The 20,827-nt window shown below is 46.8% G+C and overlaps 2 protein-coding genes across 6 annotated transcripts in view; both read right to left on the reverse strand.

Annotated features, from left to right (window-relative positions):
• Positions 1-1,865: 1,865 nt before the first annotated feature.
• Positions 1,866-15,091, reverse strand: TMEM98 (transmembrane protein 98). 4 transcript variants are annotated; one of them, XM_053360854.1, is made up of 7 exons: positions 14,936-15,091; positions 10,187-10,394; positions 9,609-9,740; positions 8,535-8,568; positions 8,324-8,439; positions 5,552-5,611; positions 1,866-2,774 (listed from the first exon to the last, which is right to left on the reverse strand). In XM_053360854.1, the coding sequence occupies exons 2-7, from the start codon at positions 10,315-10,317 to the stop codon at positions 2,567-2,569; spliced, it is 681 nt and encodes a 226-aa protein (XP_053216829.1). In that variant the 5' UTR covers positions 10,318-10,394; positions 14,936-15,091; the 3' UTR covers positions 1,866-2,566. The 4 variants fall into 4 exon arrangements, with proteins under 4 accessions (XP_053216829.1, XP_053216831.1, XP_053216832.1 ...); XM_053360856.1 differs by lacking the exon at positions 14,936-15,091 and adding an exon at positions 14,590-14,791; XM_053360857.1 differs by lacking the exon at positions 14,936-15,091 and adding an exon at positions 12,292-12,397.
• Positions 15,092-15,493: 402 nt separating this feature from the next.
• The window catches only part of ARHGAP27 (Rho GTPase activating protein 27), a 38,623-nt gene continuing 33,289 nt past the window's right edge, over positions 15,494-20,827 (reverse strand). The window contains exons 14-15 of one of the 2 annotated variants that reach the window (XM_053360851.1): positions 20,643-20,748; positions 19,038-19,388 (exon numbers count right to left, since the gene is read on the reverse strand). In XM_053360851.1, coding sequence (XP_053216826.1) covers positions 19,211-19,388; positions 20,643-20,748 — 284 coding nt within the window. In that variant the 3' untranslated portion in view covers positions 19,038-19,210. Of the gene's footprint in view, positions 15,835-19,037; positions 19,389-20,642; positions 20,749-20,827 lie in introns of those variants that run through there. The other variant, XM_053360852.1, reaches the window with a different exon arrangement.

Genomic DNA, 20,827 nt, shown 5'->3' on the forward strand with positions numbered 1-20,827 from the left:
AAAAGGTAAAGGGACCCCTGACCGTTAGGTCCAGTCGCGGACGACTCTGGGATTGCGGCGCTCATCTCGCTTTACTGGCCGAGGGAGCTGGCGTACAGCTTCCAGGTCATGTGGCCAGCATGACTAAGCCGCTTCTGGCGCACCAGAGCACCACATGGAAATGCCGTTTCCCTTCCCGCCGGAGCGGTACCTATTTATCTACTTGCACTTTGACGTGCTTTCGAACTGCTAGGTTGGCAGGAGCAGGGACCGAGCAACGGGCGCTCACCCCGTCGCGGGGATTCGAACCGCAGACCTTCTGATCGGCAAGTCCTAGGCTCTGTGCTTTAACCCACAGCACCACCTGTGTCCCATTGTAATAAAGTAGGTCTTAACAAATTACATAGCATTGTCAACGTCTATAAATGGTGCTGCCCCACCTTTGGATAACCATTTTCCTGACTAAGCAGTAGTTCCAGATAGGTATTTATTGTTGGTGTCATTCTTGCATGCAAGCTTTTCACAACATCTCTGCCCCCCATTGTAAGCACCTAAGCGCCAGCCTGAATCTCCCACCTTTAGTCCAGGTTTATACTTTCCACAAAATACCCCGTCATTTAAAAAGTAAAAGGATGTCAAACACCTATTTGCAATATGACTCCCATGTCTGGAAGCGCTCTTAAGTTTAGGTGATGGGAACTCCTATATTTTATTTCAAGACAACGGTTTGAATGAAGAGAAAAAATAGGAGCGTCAAGTCAACAGATGAAAATATTTGCACAGCCCAAGCTAGGAAGGAGTGTGGTTTTGAGAGAAGTTTTATGAGACAAGCATTCAGCTGAAGGATCGGTTGACTGAGATTCATATCTTCCTTAAAAAGAAGGGATAGTGGATGTTCTTGAAAATTAGCAGTGTTGGTAACAAATATCTCTGAACATATGTAGAGTTCGCTGAGCCATAAACAGTCCACATGCATCTAGATTTTAGTATTGGCATGGCCCTACCCCTGGGTGAAGACATTTCCACCCCCTCTGTCACAAAAGGGAAGCAGATTGTTGATTATTTTATTGATTACAGTTGTATTTTTGCTGCAAAGGAGAAGGAAAGGTGTTGGTAGGGTTTTCTGCCTTATGTACTCCTGTACTTTGAATTTCAAGGGATGTGTTTAATGCTCACATATAGACAGCTAAATGTATTGGGCTGGTCCTGATGGAGCGATATCTGCATCTGATAGCACGACATGGAATGGGTCTCAGTCTTTTCACCTCTCATTTTAGACTCAAGCATGAGCAAATTCATTTTTTAAATTCATTTTCAGAGTGGGACATACACGGATTTGATGGGAGAAAGTTGCCCTAGATATTTTATTTCCCCCCTCCCCAAATATATCTTTTGAAAAGCGCCCTTTTATTTTTGAAGTAGTTTGCAAGGCATGGTGGCCAAATGGTTAGGCCTAGGGGCAGCAGCACTCACCCTAAATATGTTATCAAGAAACTTATGCATAAGTAAAGTATAAACATGTTCCTTTGCACAGGAGGAAAAACCTCTTGCATAAAGCCAATTTAGACAAAGGGGACATGCAACTGGCTGTTTATTGCGAAATCATTCTGATTTGTACACAAAGATCCATTGGTTATTTCAAGCTAGTGGTTATTTTGCCACATTTTCCAGTGCAATTACCTATTCCTTCTCTTCTTATCAGACTTTTTTTCAGTACGGAAAGTGGAAGACAATCGCACAGGACTTCGAGTGATGTCATATAACCTCTGCGCAAATTGTAAGTGAACAAATCAAGATTTCAGCATTGCAGGGGGCTGGACTAGATGACATGGGGCCCCTTTCAACTCTATAATTCTATGAGGAACGCTCAATAAAAACAACCCATGTGGAAGTGCCATAAGCTGTATTAGGGAGGAATCTGCTTACATTTTAAACGTTAAAAAACCAACAACACAATTTAAACTTAAACATCGGTTCTGTGCACCAGAAATGTACTGGAAGAAGAAGAGTGGTACATTCCAGCTTTCTGTAGTCCTCAGTTTGGATTGTAGGAGGCTCAGAGTATATAAATAAAACTGTAGGCCTTAGAATCCAACTACATTTCTACATTCCCAGAAATGGAGGGAGCTTTTAAAGGCAGCTTGTGATAATAAAGGTCTCGGATAATAACGCAAAGCCAGAAATCCTACTCATTACGCCCTCAAACCCCAGACATACCTAAAGTAGCTCTTTGCAATCCGTATGGTTTGCAGTTTTTGACACAGCACCCCTTTATGTGGCCTTATTTGTACTTCAACAATAGATGACGTTTTTCTTCTCGCTGTGGGGAAAAAACCAACAGCATCCCCTGGCATCAAAACCACCTCAGTGTCACCAATTCCACACATGGGAGAGAATTAGAACAAGACAGCAAGGGAGCGGAGATTCAGTCCTGTATCTCTTGGGGTGCTAACCGTGCAGCAAAACTACACTACGCAGCGGGCGGCACAAGCTTCGTGTTCATGGCCGTGGCGCTAGGTGAGGGGAAGAGAGGAGGAAACGTCGGGGAGCCGTTCATCCGAGGAGCTCTGGGTTTCGGATTCCTCCCTCAGATCGTCGACTGCTCCTGCAGGAAAGCGTCGCCGCTGGGCCCAGAGCGCTCCGGTTCAGAGGCGAGGGCTGCCTCGCGCAACACAGCCATGTGCTCCTCTGCCGCAGACAGCGATTGGTCGATCCAGTCCATGCGGCTGGGAGAGTGGCAGGCGTTGCGGGTGATCAAGACCAGGTGGCTGACGGAAAGGAGCAGCGCTGTTGTCCTTCAAAAGGATGGAGACTGGTCAGAATAAGGAGGGAGCTGGAGCCATCCAGCCAAATGCCCCCATTCCCCTGCCCCCGAATTACTATTTGTTGTTTGTTCACGGGATTAAAAATAATTCAATGCAGCGTGTTATGCATTAAAAGAAAATTAAAAGAAAATTTAAAAGAAAATAAATTAAAAGAAAATTATATGAAAATGATGTATCGCTGGTATTTAACTCTGAGTAGATTAGCAAAAATGTACAGTGGTACCTCGGGTTACAGATGTTTCAGCTTACAGACGCTTCAGGTTACAGACTCCGCTAACCCAGAAATAGTACCTCGGGTTAAGAACTTTGCTTCAAGATGAGATCAAAAATTGTGCGGTGGCAGCGCAGCAGCAGCAGGAGGCCCCATTAGCTAAAGTGGTGCTTCAGGTTAAGAACAGTTTCAGGTTAAGAATGGACCTCCAGAACAAATTAAGTTCTTAACCCGAGGTACCATCGTACAGGACAAGTTCAAATGTTTGTTGGAAATGTAAGGAAAAGGAAGGCACCTTTTATCATATGTGGTGGAACTGTAAAGTAATAAAGGAATTCTGGGAAATGATTTACAATGAATTGAAAAAAAAAGGTTTAAAATAACTTTTGTTAAAAAACCAGAAGCCTATTTGTTAGGAATCGTAGATGCAGAGATACCAAAGGAACTGAAAAGATTTGTCAGAGGCTTAGTGCTGTCCAGCTGGCCATAGATAAGACTCCGGGCTCCCAGCCGGTTCCAAACAATTTATTTATTAGACAAAGTTCAAACGTACATCTCCAGCGTTTCCATTAGCCTCCTTACCCTTGTGTGCAGTTGCTCCCTCTAATCTTACTTCCTCCTTTTCCGCACCCAGCATGCAAGTCTACGAAAACTCCTTCCCTTACTTCCTCTGTGTACCGCCTGACTTGTCCCAGGCTCATCCTCCTCCCCCTCTACGTCAGACTGACTGTCAGACGAGAAGCTGCTGATAATCTCTTTAGGCTCTCTATAACTGCTGGTTTCTGTCCTTTCATCTTTTCCCGTTTGCCTCTCCCTGACAAGATTGTTTATGTATGCTACAACAGCTGCAAGGATGCTTCTTGCCCAGAGTTAGAAAGATGGTAAGATATCTAGGTTAGACTGGCAGATGAAATTATTAGACTACGCAGAGATGGCAAGATTAACAGGGAAAATCAGAAACCAGTGGATCAAAACTTCAGTAAATAATAGGTCAAAGTTACATTATATTTGAAAGGCCACTGTAAACACTTGAACTCTTTGGCAGGTTTTAAATAACTCTTGCAATGTTGTACAGATTTTGGACAAAATGGAGGACTGTCAATTAGATGGACTTATAATATGCAGTTTAAAAAATTACCGTATTTTTTGCACCATAACACTCACTTTTTTCCTCCTAAAAAGTAAGGGGAAATGTCTGTGCGTTTTATGGAGGGAATGCCTACGGGTGGCATACCTACGGATTTTCTTCCTCTAAAAACTACGTGCGTGTTATGGTCGGGTGCGTGTTATAGAGCGAAAAATACGGCACTTAAAGAACCCACAGAGGGGAGGAGGGAAGTCTTGAGATTGGGAAGAATCTTGTGTAATTTCCATTATTTGTGATTATGAGCGTGAATGAAGTTGTAAAATCATTTTTTTAAAAAAATACAGTATAAATTCCAAAGCGATATATGACGTAACACTGAAACGATCAATTCATAAAACACTATAACACTATCATAATGATAAACACTATAATGGAAAACACTTATCATAATGATAAAACAAAACAAAAATACAATAAGGCCCATGGGACGAACTTTTGGTATGAATGTGGCTCAAGAAGGCAATTAGAGAATAAAAAGGTAAAGGAACCCATGGTAAAAGGTAAAGGTCCAGTCTTGGATGATTCTGGGGTTGCGGCACTCATCTCGCTTTACTGGCTGAGGGAGCGGGCATTTGTCTGCAGATAGTTTTTCAGGGTCATGTGGCCAGCATGACTAAGCCGTTTCTGGCGAACCAGAGCAGCGCACGGAAATGCCGTTTACCTTCCTGCCGGAGCAGTACCTATTTATCTACTAGCACTTTGACGTGCTTTCGAACTGCTGGGTGGGCAGGAGCAGGGACCGAGCAACGGGAGCTCACCCCATTGCGGGGATTCGAACGCAAGCCTTAGGCTCTGTGGTTTAGACCACAGCGCCACCCGCGTCCCTTTAGAGAATAGCCTTTACCAAAGGTGTCATGGACTTTGAAGAAGCATGAACTCAGGACGCAAGGGAGAAACGAGCTAAGAGGAAGGCACATTTGGCCAATCCTCACCGTGATCAACTCCCACCCAAAAACCTATGTCTAGGGCTCCAATATGTCCTGGACATTTTCTGAACTTCTCTGGGATTCGTCCTTCAAAAATGGCACAGAGGCGGAATTTCTGAAAAGCACTCAAAATGTCTGGCATCATTGCAGCCCGTATGGGAAGTGTCGGGGTTTTATTTTTGCAATTTTCCTTAAAAAATAGCTAAAAAACACAAAAAAGCAAAAAAAACAACAACCCCAAAACACCTCAACAACTTCTGTGTCCAGATTTTCACTTACGGTAACCCTACCTATGTCCCAACCGTGGAAGGACGTGTGGATCCAGAATCGGCCTCCACAGTCACTTTCGGACTCACTGTTAAGACCGTGTTCATGGAAGGCAATCTTACCTGGCCATGATTGATTGCCAAAGAGGATGTTGCACAATTCCTGACAACTCGCCTATCCGACATTGCCTACTCACCTGGCATCCAGGAGTTTGGGATCCAGGGGTGGGTACATGGATCGGACCACATCATCGACCCTGGGAGGAAAAGAAAACCCAATCGTCTATGGGGAAGAGACGGCTCTTTCAAGGCCCTTTGCAACACAAGTGGTGTGTATTGGATTAATAAGAGCTACAGGCACTTATATCTGAAGGAGCGTCTCCACCCCCATCGTTCTACCTGGACACTGAGGTCCAGCGCCGAGGGCCTTCTGGCGGTTCCCTCCCTGTGAGAAGTGAGGTTACAGGGAACCAGGCAGAGAGCCTTCTTGGCAGTGCCGCCCTCCCTGTGGAACGCCCTCCCACCAGATGTCAAAGAGAACAACAACAACCAGACTTTTAGAAGACATCTGAAGGCAGCCCTGTTTAGGGAAGCTTTTAATGTTTGATGTATTACAGTATTTTAATATTTTTTTGGGAAGCCGCCCAGAGTGGCTGGGGAAGCCCAGCCAGATGGGTGGGGTATAAATAATAAATTTTTGTTGTTGTTGTTGTTGTTGTTGTTGTTGTTGTTGTTGTTGTTGTATTATTATTATTATTATTACTACAGGCACATTAAGAAAGAGAGGAGTGTGAGAATAAATAATATGCCCTAGCCCAATACAACTCAGGTTGATGGGGAAGGAGTGGGCTGGAATAAAGGAGAATCTGCAGACGGATGTTACTGCTACTACTATTAATTTTTGTGGGAATGTTCAGGGATGCAGGAGAGGATATATTGTTTGATTATAGCCTTTCCAACTTGTGTTAACAAGTTCACAATTTAGCAGAGTAACAGTCCCCTTTTTAAACTCACAGCAGATGTGTTTGCTCAGGCTCGCTAAAGCCTCTATAATAACTGTTCTGGTATTTCCCCCTTATTCCCTCATAAAAGATAAGACACGACACAGTCTTCTATAAAAGTATAAAAAGAGTTTACTCATATTCTGTTCACAATCGGATCCCAGAAGGCAGACTTAGCTTAGAAAAGTAACATACACCTGGAAACTATCTCATAAAGAGACAGTCCTTTTGTCCTCTCTTGGCTGGAGGCCAAGAGAGCATCTTTGGCTAAGCAGATGTTGCTTCTTCGATGCATGTAGTCAGAGAGAGAGAGAGAGAGAGATGGCTGCCCTGCCCTGTGCTTTTGTCGTTACCTGCACAGGTGAGGCCACACCCACCTCTAATCACATGCAGAGGAAGTCTGTCCCAGCCCAGAAGGAAACAGAAAGTTTACCTGCTGGCTGGACAAACATTCCTTCCCATGTGTAAACAGGTTCACTCTAGGAATGTTGTACTTGACTGCTCTTGTGTTTCACATCCCACAATTTTATTATTCATATGCCGCCCCTCTGAGTGGGTTGTCCCAGCCGTTCTTGGGGGCTTCAAGCAAAATATAAAAACACCATCAAACATCGAACATTAAAGTACTTCTGCAGTACGTGTGCACTGAAATGGCCATAGTTTGTTCACACACTTTTCATGCGGCAGCTAACAACAACAACAATTTATTTATTTATTTATTTATTTATACATACCCCGCCCACCTGGCTGGGTTTCCCCAGCCACTCTGGGCGGCTCCCAATGATGTCAAACTGTGGGTCTCTTACGTTTCTCCCCCCATGCTTTTTGCACTGCAGAAAATTGGATTTTTTATTTTTTTTTTGCAACCCTGGATGGAAAGTCATTAGTCAGACCAGAGGTGGAGAACCTGTCATTGCACTCCTATTCCCACCTGCCCCAGCCAGCATGGCCAATGGTCAGGGATGGGGAGTAGAGTTGTAGTCCAGAGGTGATTGAGAGTCCTGAATGGGGCAATTCTGCCCCTGAAGGACCAGGTGCGCAGCCTGGGAGTCATTTTGGACTCAAAGCTGTCCATGGAGGCGCAGGTCAATTCTGTGTCCAGGGCAGCTGTCTACCAGCTCCATCTGGTACGCAGGCTGAGACCCTACCTGCCCACAGACTGTCTTGCCAGAGTGGTGCATGCTCTAGTTATCTCCTGCTTGGACTACTGCAATGCGCTCTATGTGGGGCTACCTTTGAAGGTGACCCAGAAACTACAATTAATCCCGAATGCGGCACCTATACTGCTGACTGGGAGTGGCCACCGGGACCATATAACACCGGTCCTGAAAGACCTACATTGGCTCCCAGTACATTTCTGAGGACAATTCAAAGTGTTGGTACTGACCTTTAAAGCCCTAAACGGCCTCAGTCCAGTACACCTGAAGGAGCGTCTCCACCCCCATCATTCAGCCCGGACACTGAGGTCCAGCGCTGAGAGCCTTCTGGCAGTTCCCTCCCTGCGAGAAGTGAGGTTGCAGGCAACCAGGCAGAGTGCCTTCTTTGTAGTGGCACCCACCCTGTGGAACGCCATCCCATCAGATGTCAAAGAAATAAACAACTATCTGATTTTTAGAAGACATCCGAAGGCAGCCATGTTTAGGGACATTTTTAATGTTTGACATTTTATCATGTTTTTAATATTCTATTGGGAGCCGCTCAGAGTGGCTGGGGAAACCCAGCCAGATAGGGGTACAAATGCTGAAAATCGCGTCTGCACAGATGCCAAAAATCGCATCTGCGCAGATGTGATCCAGCCCATGGAGCAATCTCCGTGGGAGTGAACCAGCCCAGGCGAGGTAAACCTTGCTGACTCCTGCTCTGCACCCTTGTTGTTGTCATGTGACAACACCTGGAGGGATGCAAAGCTTCCCTCGGCCTGCTCTAATGCTCCCCGCCAGTTTGGCATCGCCCCCTGGCAACTCTCACCTGGGGCTGATCCGCTTGGCAACCACTATGATGTCACTGAGGCTTGCCGGAGGCTTCATTTGGGCCCCTGAACCCATCGTCATGGCAACAAGCTTCTCGGTGAGGGTGTGGCAGATCTGTCCAAAGAGGGATGGTGTGAGTCAGGGCCGCCGAGCATAGCATCCTCACATTGCAGTCCCCACCCCACCCCACCCCCAAAAAAGGGATTTACCTTCAGGATAGCAATGCAATGGGAGACCAGGCCCCTGAAAGGAGGAAGAAAGAGGGGGGAAACACAGCAGTGAGTTAGAGAAGCAATAAGGCATTTTAGCAGATACCACTGAAAGAGTCATCCAAGCTTCTGTAGTCAACGCAGAAAACGGAAAAATCACAGGACTGATTGCACACGTGATTATTGGTTAGGGAGCTGCATTGCAAAATTGGGAAAACTGCAAATTTTGAAAAATCTCATTGGTTCCCTGCTCCTAATGCAAGGGGTATTTCTCAAAGTTCACCGTTCATCTCTCTCCCATCAAAGTCAACTATTCCCCCCCCCCCAATGAAAAATTATAGAGCATTTTCCATGGGAAAAGTCTGGCTAGCCAGCTGCTCTGAGTTTCACACCCTGGTGCTAAACACTCAGATAGACTACAATCTCTGGTGTTGTATTAATTAATTACACCGGCAAACGAATGCCAGTGTACTGGAAGAAGCAAAGATCACCAGTGTCAAAGCAATGATTCTTCAACATCAACTTTGTTGGACTGGTCATGTTGTGCTGATTATCGTCTTCCAAAGCAACGACTCTATTCTGAACTTAAAAATGGAAAGCGTAATGCTGGTGGTCAACAAAAGAGGTCTAAAGACTCTCTCAAGGCAAATCTTTAAAAATGTAGTATAAACACTGACAACTGGGAAATACTGGCCTGCGAACGCTCCAATTGGAGAACAGCCTTTACCAAAGGTGTCACGAACTTTGAAGACGCTCAAACTCAGGATGAAAGGGAGAAGCATGCTAAGAGGAAGGAATGTTTGGCAAACCCTCACCGTGATCAACTCCCACCCGGAAACCTATGGCCCCACTGTAGAAAGACGTGTGGATCCAGAATTGGCCTCCACAGTCACTTAAGGACTCACTGTTAAGACCGTGTTCATGGAAGACAATTTTGTTCGGCTACAAGTGATCACCAAAGAAGAAGAAGACGTCTGAAGTGGTTCCTAATACCTGTCACAATTCTGGGTGAATAAAAAAAAAACCCTGTTCCCCATTTTATGCTGCCTGGGGGGGCATCGCTGCAAAACTTACGAAGCATCTTCAATCCAGTCTGCATTCTCCAGGATGGCTTCAATATGTGGGTTTGTTAGAACCACGTCATCCAATTCTAATTCTGAAGGTTCAGACTGGGTTTCCATGGTGCCACTGAAGTCAACGATGGGCCTGTGGGGAAAGTTCAAAGGTGAACTGGGATCAGCATTTTCTTTCCTTCTTTAATAATTTTTATTAAATTTTCTGTTTTACAATTTCAAATACTCATTTCACATCCTTCAGATATCAATGACTTCCCTTCTTCTCTTTCCATGGTTCATTTTACATATCTTAAATCTTAAATATTTTACAAAAACAATACCAATCGGTTTTCCATTATTGCATCCGTCAAAACTTATTTACACTGCTGAATTTTATCTTAATGCTGCCTGCGTTTTCAGCTGTACACAATTATTTTCCATATATTCAATATTTTTTCCCCATCCCGACACTCAATTTTGAGAGCACAGAGTTCTTCTGCATCACCCGGTGCAACGTCTTGTGAATTGGAGACGGACGAGGAGGGGAACGTTACGTCGCATCCTCACAGTTTCTTTTTCAAAAATTTGCACGCTCACCTGGTATCATAATGGTTTGAGAAGTCTTTGGGCCGGCAGTAACGTTGCCTGCACACCACAACCAGAGCCACGAAAGAAGCCAGGAAGATGGTCGCCAGCACCCCAATGGCCACAATCACAACCGTCTCCATTGCTGGCTCCTTGTACCCTCAGGGAAGAGGACACTTAGGACATAGGACACTTTAGGACACTTCAGAAGCGCTTCCACCTAGAATGAAAGGGAGCAAAAATGAGGGGATGAGCTGGACTGTATCTACCCATCTTCCATCGATATCTACCCATCTTCCATCGAGTCCTTGTGATGTGAGATATTTTTTGCAAAGCAAGAATCTGTGCTCAGGTTCTCTTTAAATGAGTAATCCATATTCAGTGTTCCTGAGTATGTGCACCTGCTTAATGCTTGTTAAGTGCCTTGCAAGACCAGGTGAAAATTCCACCGTGATTAGCATCCTTTTTCATGAATCCCTGCAGAACAGGCACTTGGTGGTTCACCAGAAATTGGCCAATTGATGGATTGCAGAAATTGGTGGATTGCAGTCTACTTTTCTCCACTGCACTGTTGCCTAACACCAATTGTTGCTCACTCCAGGTGTTGGGGGGGTGTACGCATGGGCAACCAACATGGTTTTGCTCCAGTTTAAATAGAACGGTGTACATGTTCATCACATGCAATGGAACGCCAAATAAAATACCATTTACCCAGTAATCCCTCGGGAAAAGAAGATATCGGAGCACCACAAATCATTTTCACATGCCTGTGTATGTAAAATAGTAGATCTAGTTGAAAGGCAGCACATGGAGATCTGCATTGATCCTCAGGGAACCCCGATTCTTATTTTTGTAACATTGTAAGACAAGGGTTAAGGGTGCCCATCTTGCAAAGCTCTCGTTCCCAGCACCCTGAACAAACTAAAGTTCCCAGGATTCTTTGGGGAAAGCCATGTTTTAAAAAAGGTAAAGGTAAAGGACCCCTGGACAGTTAAGTCCAGTCAAAGGCGACTATGGGGTTGTGGCGCTCATCTTGCTTTCAGGCCAAGAGAGCCAGCGTTTGTCCACAGACAGATTTCTGGGTCATGTGGCCAGCAGGACTAAACCGCTTCTGGCACAACGGGACACTGTGACAGAAACCAGAGCGCACGGAAATGCCGTTTACCTTCCCGCCGCAGCGGTACCTATTTATCTACTTGCGCTGGCGTGCTTTTGAACTGCTAGGTTGGCAGGAGCAGGGACCGAGCAACGGGAGCTCACCGCGTTGCGGGGATTCAAACCGCCAACCTTCTGATCAGCAAGCCCAAGAGGCTCAGTGGTTCAGACCACAGCACCACCCGCGTCCCAATGGGGAAAGCGATGACAGTTAAAGCAACATGAGAATGCTTTCGATGTATGCTGTGGATGGGACCTAAACTGCTGTTCTAGTTGGCTTCTGTACATGGAACAAGCTAGAGCGACCCACGATCTTGTCCTTCATCTCAGGCAGCAAAATTTCTTGGGCGGGCTGTGTGTCTGCTCATTTTTTAAAAAATTACCCCCTTTACAGTGGCACCTCAGGTTAAGTACTTAATTCGTTCCGGAGGTCCGTTCTTAACCTGAAACGGTTCTTAACTTGAAGCACCACTTTAGCTAATGGGGCCTCCTGCTGCCGCTGCACCACCGGAGCACGATTTCTGTTCTCGTCCTGAAGCAAAGTTCTTAACCTGAAGCACTATTTCTGGGTTAGTGGAGTCTGTAACCTGAAGCGTATGTAACCCGAGGTACCACTGTATTTTTATTTCGATGGCAATTAGGCAGGCACGTTGATGGATTCTGAAACTGTCCGCCGGATTACATAAATCTGCTGAAATTCTCCCAACTATTAAAAGGTACAAGGCACACACCCCCTCTTTTTCACCTGGCCACCTGTGGGCCGGTGCCTTGTGCGAACCCAAACAACAACCTCAAACAATGAAGCTAAAGGGCTGATCTGGAAGAGGCGGTTGTGGCCGACGGCCCCTCCCTTGGCTAATACACACAATGATGCACCTTCTGGAGCATGCAACTCGAGCCAACCCACCTGGGATATTCAACTTGTCAGCAGCAGGATGGGGCGGAGGGAAGAAGGGTCTCACCTGGCCTCCGCAGGATCACAGCCGCCGCCGCTGCTGGGAGGAACTTCCGTGCGAGGAAAGCAATGGAGAAAACAGCAGCGGTGCTGCTGACCTTTGCCCCCCGTCTTCCCGGCCCAAAGCAAACAGTGCAAGGAACCGGAGTGTGTTTCCTTGGAAGCACTGCTGGCCTCACTAGGCCTGCCCAGTCGTCATCTTGAAGCGAGCGGGGATGGGTGTGTTTTGAGTGCTCACACAAGCTGTGGGAAAATCTAGCCCCATTGTCGGGGAAAGTGAGGCGGCTGCCTCCAACATCAAGTGCCGGGAGGTGGGAAAAGCTGCAATCCCAGACCCTCCAAGTGCGCCAGTTTTCCAGGGACGGTTACGGATTGACAGAAGCTTTCAGATTTGATCCTGGAATGTCCCGCTTTTCCTTGGGACGTCCCTATTTTCATCGGAGAAATGTTGGAGGGCATGCAATTCCCATCCAGTGGTACCTCAGGTTACATACGCTTCAGGTTACAGACTCCGCTAACCCAGAAATATTACCTCAGGTTAAGAACTTTGCTTTAGGATGAGAACAGAAATTGTGCTCCGGCGGTGCAGCAGCAGCTGGAGGCCCCATTAGCTAAAGTGGTGCTTCAGGTTAAGAACAGTTTCAGGTTAAGAACGGCTCTCCGGAATGAATTAAGTACTTAACCCGAGGTAGCACTGTATATTTAAAGCACACACACCCCGCGCACAAAGAATCCTGGAAACTGTCGTTTACCCCTCGCAGAGCTACAATTCCCAGCACCCTCAACATACTACAGTTCCCAGGATTCTTGGAGGGAAACCACGTAGTTTAAATGCATGGTGTGCGCTCGGTCTGTGCCGAAGAAAGATTCAGCCGCCACCAGTCTGGTCGGCTTCTGTACACGGAAGCAAGGAGAGGCCCAGTCTTTTATTTACCAGCGGTAACAAAACGTCTTGGCTGGCTTTGGGGAGGCACTGTTTGCAGGTACAGTAAGGCCCGCAACTTACGATCTGGGGATCACACCTAAAGCCAAAACCGCCTATAGTTATTGGGTTCAATGGTGGGTGGAATTGCCAAAGTCTTTTTCCTGGCTGCCCAATCCCTTTTTATTTATTTATTGGCCAAGTTCATAAAGCTGAATGTGCACAAGTTAAAGGTAAAGGTACCCCTGCCCGTGCGGGCCAGTCTTGCCAGACTCTAGGGTTGTGCACCCATCTCACTCAAGAGGCCGTGGGCCAGCGCTGTCCGGAGACACTTCCGGGTCACGTGGCCAGCATGACAAGCTGCATGTGGCGAGCCAGCGCAGCACACGGAACGCCGTTTACCTTCCCGCTGGTAAGCGGTCCCTATTTATCTACTTGCACCCGAGGGTGCTTTCGAACTGCTAGGTTGGCAGGCGCTGGGACCGAGCAATGGGAGCGCACCCCGCCGCGGGGATTCGAACCGCCAACCTTTCGATCGGCAAGCCCTAGGCGCTGAGACTTTAACCCACAGCGCCACCCGCATCCCACAATGTGCACAAGTTACACGTGTGTTAAGTTATGGGCCTACTTTACAGTGCAAGAGGCCAGGATGTAACCTAATGTGTAGGGTATTTTGTTTGACCTCCTGTCTCTAGTCTAGAGCTTAACAGATTCTTAAGAAAAGTCAGATATTTCAGCCTATAGATAAATGGCACAAATCAGAACAAAATACACTTAAAATTCCATGTTTTCCTTCATTTATTCTGATTATAACAGAAAGGTGATTCGTTTGACCACTGGAAATTCTAAGCACCTCCGCGTCGTCTGTCTCTGTGGCGTTAAAGAAGAGCTAGAAATTTACTTTATTTCCCAACATGTAAAAAGGGGAGGTTCTCTGCCTGTGCAGCTTGTGACGGGTAAATCTTTTTCTCTTCCCTCTTTCTCTTTGCTTTCAAAATGGCCCTTTTGCTTATCTTTCTTTGTGGGTGCAGTTCCACCCACAAGAAATCCAGGGTAGTACAGATAATCATAATCATGCTAATAATTTTATTATTTATACCCCGCCCATCTGACTGGGTTGCCCCAGCCACTCTGGGCGGCTTCCAACACACATAAAAAACACAGTAAAACATTCAACATTTAATAACTTCCCTATACCGGGCTGCCTTCAGATGTTGTCGAAAGGTTGTCTAGCTACTTATCTCCCTGAATTCGCAATAATTTTATTATGATGAACTATTTTTAACTACCACCTTTTCCAAAGAGTTTAAGGGGGGGAAGAGATGAAAGGAAGGAAGGAAGCGAAGGAGCAGAGAGATCCACAGCTGCTGTTGCTGCTGTTACCTTTTCCTCCTCCTCACTCAGGAATTTTGCCTTAGCAAAAAAAGAAAAAAGTCCTTCGCAGCAAACAGTGGCCCCTTCAGAACCGCCTGTGGAATGTCTGGTTTTCTTTCTTGCTGCTGTTCTTTTAAAGAGGATTAATCACTAAACTCTGGCTGTTTCTCTTCCCCCGCAGTAAAAACAGCCACCGCTTTTGAAGCAAGACCTTAACCAAAAAACCCACAACTGGCAAAAATAATAATTGCACCCTACAGAACATGGGAGAACTGCCCCCCACTCACCCAGCGAACCAAACACGCCTTAAACCAGCAAGAGAGTGTGCAGAAACATTTCTTCTCTTTTCATTTACCTGCGGGAAGACTGGGGTAAAGTGTCCCCCTTGCCAAACGTCCACCAAGCGAAGACGGGCCTCTGGTCCCAGCCGCACCAACCCTCTTTTCGACTCCTGGGGAACTAGGTCCTCCTGCTTGCATTCCTTAGCAGGATAATATTGAACAGATGCCAAATGGACAGAGGAGAGATTAGAAAGTGGGCTGGCCAAGCTAAGGGGATGGAGGTGGGATTTGGGGGTGGGGGCAAGCTCTGCAGGGATGCTGAGCTCACCCTTCCCTGTGGGAGAAAGTGCCCGAATGTAGTTGTCATGGACAAAACCACATCACTTTCTCCCTTTTTTCGAAACACAATAGGGATACATTTAAATTTGCAATTTGGTATAACAGGGACAGTGGTACCTCGGGTTACAGACGCTTCAGGTTACAGAATCGAAAGGCAAATGCGTCTACACAAAATGCTTCATTTCTCAAAATGACGTCGTAACTTCCATCCTAAACACTTGACATAACACCTGTGCTTTTCTTCTAGAAAAAAAAGGTGCCAGTACTTGGGGGGGGGGTCATGATCCCAAATAAACACACACACTTTGTTCATTGAAAGGTTATTGTTTATTTTTAAATCAATTGTCACAAATTGTCTTCCAGCAAGAAACAAAAACAAAAAATCCTTCAGGTCCAACCACCGTTGTCTAAGATGGTTCCTAAAATGACCATCAATTTAAAAATCAAAACCTGTTGAATGTAGGAGGCAAGTGGTAGGGATTGAATCATTTTGTGCTTCCTCAAAACCCATGCCACAACGGAGATGTGCTAATTGTCCAATTCCTGAACAAAAGGATTTGAGTATCTCATTTTTGTTGTGCCTGCGAACAATGCTTTGACTCTCCTGTCAAATCTTTTTCAGGAACAGGAAATGCTTTGGGATCAAGAAGTATATTTAACTTGTTTGGCCATCCCTCCCCTCCCCTCCAATGATAAACTATTATTATTATTGGAAATACATAGCTGCTTCTGCATGGGAGGTGCATAGGGAAAGGGCACTTTCTTAATAGCAATACTCATTTATCACTTTCTGTGGACTGTAAAAGGTTGCTGGGCTGCAGGTTTTGTGTCCTGAAGGTCAGACACCAAGCAGACAGTGCAGGAAAAGCGGACAAGCTTACACCATGTGAGACTGGGAGGGAAGACACAGAGAAGATCCTGTCCTTGGCCAGGGGAAAAAGCAGGATGAAAATTCCTCCTTCATTGTTCATTAAAATCATAAATACAATTCCCCCCACCCCCCCCGAGGTAGGTTAGTAAAGTCACTTTTCTACATCTGCTTATGGCTTTGTGCAAGGGACTTAGAAGCGCCCATTGCACATTCAATGCCTCCAGCCAAAGCCACATGGTCCTGGAACCTGCACAGGAGGAGATCTAGCCTATGCCGGAGAGTAAAGGTAAAGGTAAAGGTACCCCTGCCCATACGGGCCAGTCTTGACAGACTCTAGGGTTGTGCGCCCATCTCACTCAAGAGGCCGTGGGCCAGCGCTGTCCGGAGACACTTCCGGGTCACGTGGCCAGCGTGACATCGCTGCTCTGGCGAGCTAGAGCCGCACACGGAAATGCCGTTTACCTTCCCGCTAGTAAGCGGTCCCTATTTATCTACTTGCCCCCGGGGGTGCTTTCGAATTGCTAGGTTGGCAGGCGCTGGGACCGAGCAACGGGAGCGCACCCCGCCGCAGGGATTCGAACCGCCGACCTTTCGATCGGCAAGCCCTAGGCGCTGAGGCTTTTACCCACAGCGCCACCCGCGTCCCTATATGCCGGAGAGACCAGATGGTAAATTCCTGTATACCAGCCTTCCCAAACTGGTGCCCTCCAGGTGTTTTGGACTATAATTACCTCCAGTCACAGCTGCTGATGGGAGTTTCAGTTCAAAACCTCTCCTGGTATGCCCCACGGAGGACTTTAAGGTCCATATATAGCAACACCCTAGAAGTCCCGGGCCCTAAGGAAGTTAGATTATCCTCAACCAGAGCCAGGGCCTTCTCAACACTGGCTCCGGCCTGGTGGAACACTCTGCCTCATGGGACCAGGGCCCTGCGAGATCTGATTCTGCAGGGCCTGTAAGACAGAGTTGTTCCACCTGGCCTTTGGCTTAGAATCAGTTTGATTCCCTCCCCCTCTTTCTTTTTCCTTTCTCCTCCTGCGAAGAGGCTGCATCCCAATGTTTTAATGTTGTATTTTCATCTTTTTTAAATTGTATTTTAATCAACTTGTTTTTATTATTGGTTGTTAGCCACCCTGAGCCCGGTCTTGGCTGGGGAGGGCGGGGTATAAATAAAAATTTATTATTATTATTAAAACATCTGGAGGGCACCATATTGGCAAAATCTGGTGTAACCAAAGTCATGATTAGGTGCGATTTTGGAACAGTGTTCCTCTAAGCCAGATACCCTGTGGCCACTCTGATCAGCCCCAGGCAAATGGTTGGGGAAGATGGCAGCTGTAGGGCGCTCCTACTAGCCCTACTCAAAGTAGACCCCCTTAAGTTAATGGACATGAGCTTTCATTGCTTTCAATGAGTGGGCTCTGTCTTTTGTTGAATGCAATACAAGCAACAACTGGAGGACCACAAATTCTCCATCCCCTGCCCCCTATGAATTCCCGAATGCTGGATTTAGCAATAAAACAAGATACTCCCCCTGCCCCCCAGCCACTCCCAATCCTTCAGTAGATTGTAGACTGGTTCTGGCTGTGCCAGCCACTGATGTATCACAGTTTTAACAGCATCTCTTCTTCCCATGGGAAGTACTGCTTGGTAGAATGGCAGGCCATGAAGTCCAGTATTTTCCCAAGACAAGGCAACCTTAAACACTCATGGCTCAGAGCACATGGGCACTTGGCTGGGCTTCTATGTGCACTCAGACGTTTGAGTTATTCATGTACCAGCAGCAGTGCTCAAACCAGGAGGGCAGGATGGAAAAGGCAGCAAGCCTTCCAGCACATGGCGCTTTTCACTGGAAATGGGGAAGAATTAGACCACACTGTTACCAGTGTGAGACTCGGCCACTTATTTGTGCTGTTGAGCAGTGTGACAGATGAGTGGCGCAACATTGGAGCAGGAAGTTCACAAATCTAAGCCACGGAACTTTTCCCAAATGGCAGAAACTAGCCTTCTCAATCACCGTTGGTGCTAAAAGACACTGTCAATATTGGCACTAGACATGCAAACTGAATCCTCTTGACCGAACCAGAAAGTTTGCCGATGAAAACTCTCATACAGATTCTCGTGCAATGTCGGAAGTTGTGTGTGCCCTGCATGTGCCTTGTTCTATGATACAAAGAAACACAAGCACACACACCTGCCATCATGTGGACATAGGGAAATAAGCTTCAATCAGTGGCAGGTGCTCCCAGGGATCATTTTTTTTGCAGAGGTAGAACATGTATGGGAAGCACACTGCGGGTAGACAAAGTTGCACACCACAAACAGGGCAATCTCAATAAACTGGTCTTGGCTGTCAAGTGCAATCAACTCTTCCTTTTCCATCTTAGGGAGGAAAACTGAACACAAACTTGCAAATCTCAGGAGGAGCGTTATGTTACCCTCACGCTTGGCTAAAAGTACATGAGCAGATGATGTACTGCAACGCTGAACCCACCATTATTCCCATAAACGCTTGTGACCTGCATCACGGGATGGCATCTTGCAATTTTCCGTGTTGCGCATGGGCAGAGACAGGTGGTGTGTGACACACGACCTGAGTTTGAGTGACTGATGCCCTTGGAATGGATTTCTGGCCTTATTCAAACTCACCACCTGGACGTGCTTTTTTAAACAAAAGCAAGTTCGCTCAAAAGAGCTGAAGATTCACAGGACAATTGTAGCAAGACAATCCCTGTAATTCCTTAGCAAGAAGCCAGGGTGCTTGAAAACATTACGGTGTGCACTTGGCCACAGAAGCCTCCCTCCCATTCCCCCCCAAATTTTGTCCACACTACATCCTTCAGTGAAAGATATTCCGGGTGGGAGTTGAAGATCACTAACCCAAACAGTGAGCTCCTTTCGCGTCCAGCAGGGTTTCACATCCCTGACCCACAACGTTCAAGAGAGGCAACCATGGAAATTCTGAATCCTACATTGACAGTTTTATTGCTAGTCATTTCTCTCCCTCCCTCCCATATCTTCACTGTCTCTAGTCTTGGCACTGCCCAGCAACACCGACGTCCCCACAGCGATGGGACCTGCCCCTTTGCTTCGCAGCTGCTCCTTCATTCAACCAGGCTCCTCGCTCCGCTGGGAAGGCCTAGCTCTCCGGGAATATGTAGCTGTATTGGCTAAGGATTTGCTCCACAATCTGGTTCTGGAAAACCATGTACATAGTCATGTTCCCTTCTTCGGCCTCTGGCTTCAACAAAGTTGGCCCAAAGACGATCGCGACGCTCTGCACGGACATGCGGTTCTCCTCTCGGAACTCTATAACCCTGCGGGGAAGAGAGGAAGGATTCCGTGAAAGGGGAAGAGAGACCCTGCAGCTACAGATGTATCTCATCTGGGCATCCTCGCTTGGTGGTGGCATCTTACTGTAGTTCACCTTCATCTGCGCTGTAAAACAGTATCATGGCACTTTAAAAAGTCATGAATTCACCCAAAGAATCCTGGGAACTGTATTTTGTTACGGGTTCTGAGAGTCACTAGGAGACCCCTGGTCCCTCCAGGGGTGATTTAGCAAATAATCCCTCTTTCTTGGGAATTTTGGGATTTGTAGCTCTATGAGGAATATTGGAGGTTCTCCTCTCAGCACCCTGAACAAACAACAGTTCCCAGGATTATTTGGGGATTTAAAGTGGTATAGGTAAAGGTAAAGAGACCCCTGACCATTAGGTCCAGTCGTGGCTGACTCTGGGGTTGCGGCGCTCATCTCGCTTTATTGGCTGAGGGAGCTGGCGTACAGCTTCTGGGTCATATGGCCAGCATGACTAAGCCGCTTTTGGCGAACCAGAGCAGCGCACGGAAACGCCGTTTACCTTCCCGCCGGAGCGGTACCTATTTATCTACTTGCACTTTTGACATGCTTTCGAACTGCTAGGTTGGCAGGAGCAGGGACCGAGCAACGGGAGCTCGCCCCGTCGTGGGGATTCAAACTGCCGACCTTCTGATCGGCAAGTCCTAGGCTCTGTGGTTTAACCCACAGCACCACCCACGTCCCATGTGGTATAAGGGAGCTTTAAATGTCTAGTGCGGATGTGGTCCAAGTGTCTTCCAACACAGGTTAAAAGACACTTGCTACCATGTGCAAATCCCTCTTCCACCCACCATACGATATCGTCAAATACTAATGCTTTCCAACAGTGAAGAAAACGAAAGAATCACCCACAGAACGTTGACCATCAATTCAAAGCAGTGCATCTAGAAGAAAATTCCTCTATAAACCACCCAGGGGAAACGTTTTAAAGGTGGAGTAAAAAAATATAATAAATAAGTTTGGGTTGTCTGGGGGTGTGGACAGGGTGAGAGTCCTGTCTACAGACAGGAGCCTAGGGACAGGAGAGTCAGCATGCTGGCGACAGGTGTGGGGAGGAGATGCAAAAGGCTGGGTGACAGCAAGACAAAGGTTGAATGGGAGGATTGTGGAATGGGAGGATAACCTCAACACAGGGACTTGAGGGGCTGGGCTGCAGAGTTCGCACTCAACACCCTTACGCCAGCCCGGAGCACCAGGAGGTGCGGCTGCTCACCTGCAGAGATGCTGGAAAAGTACCCTCATGGTATTGTGGTTAGCAGGAGGTAGAGAATTCACCAGCTCCCGTAAGCGGTAGCTGCGCTTCGAGGGCTCTGTAATTTCTGCAATGCCAAACAGAGGAAGAGATCTCACTCAGTGCATCCCCGCCCCCTAATAGAGATACAAATAAACGTAGAAGCC

This window comes from Podarcis raffonei, chromosome 13, assembly GCF_027172205.1.
Source record: "Podarcis raffonei isolate rPodRaf1 chromosome 13, rPodRaf1.pri, whole genome shotgun sequence".
Lineage (NCBI taxonomy): Eukaryota > Metazoa > Chordata > Lepidosauria > Squamata > Lacertidae > Podarcis > Podarcis raffonei.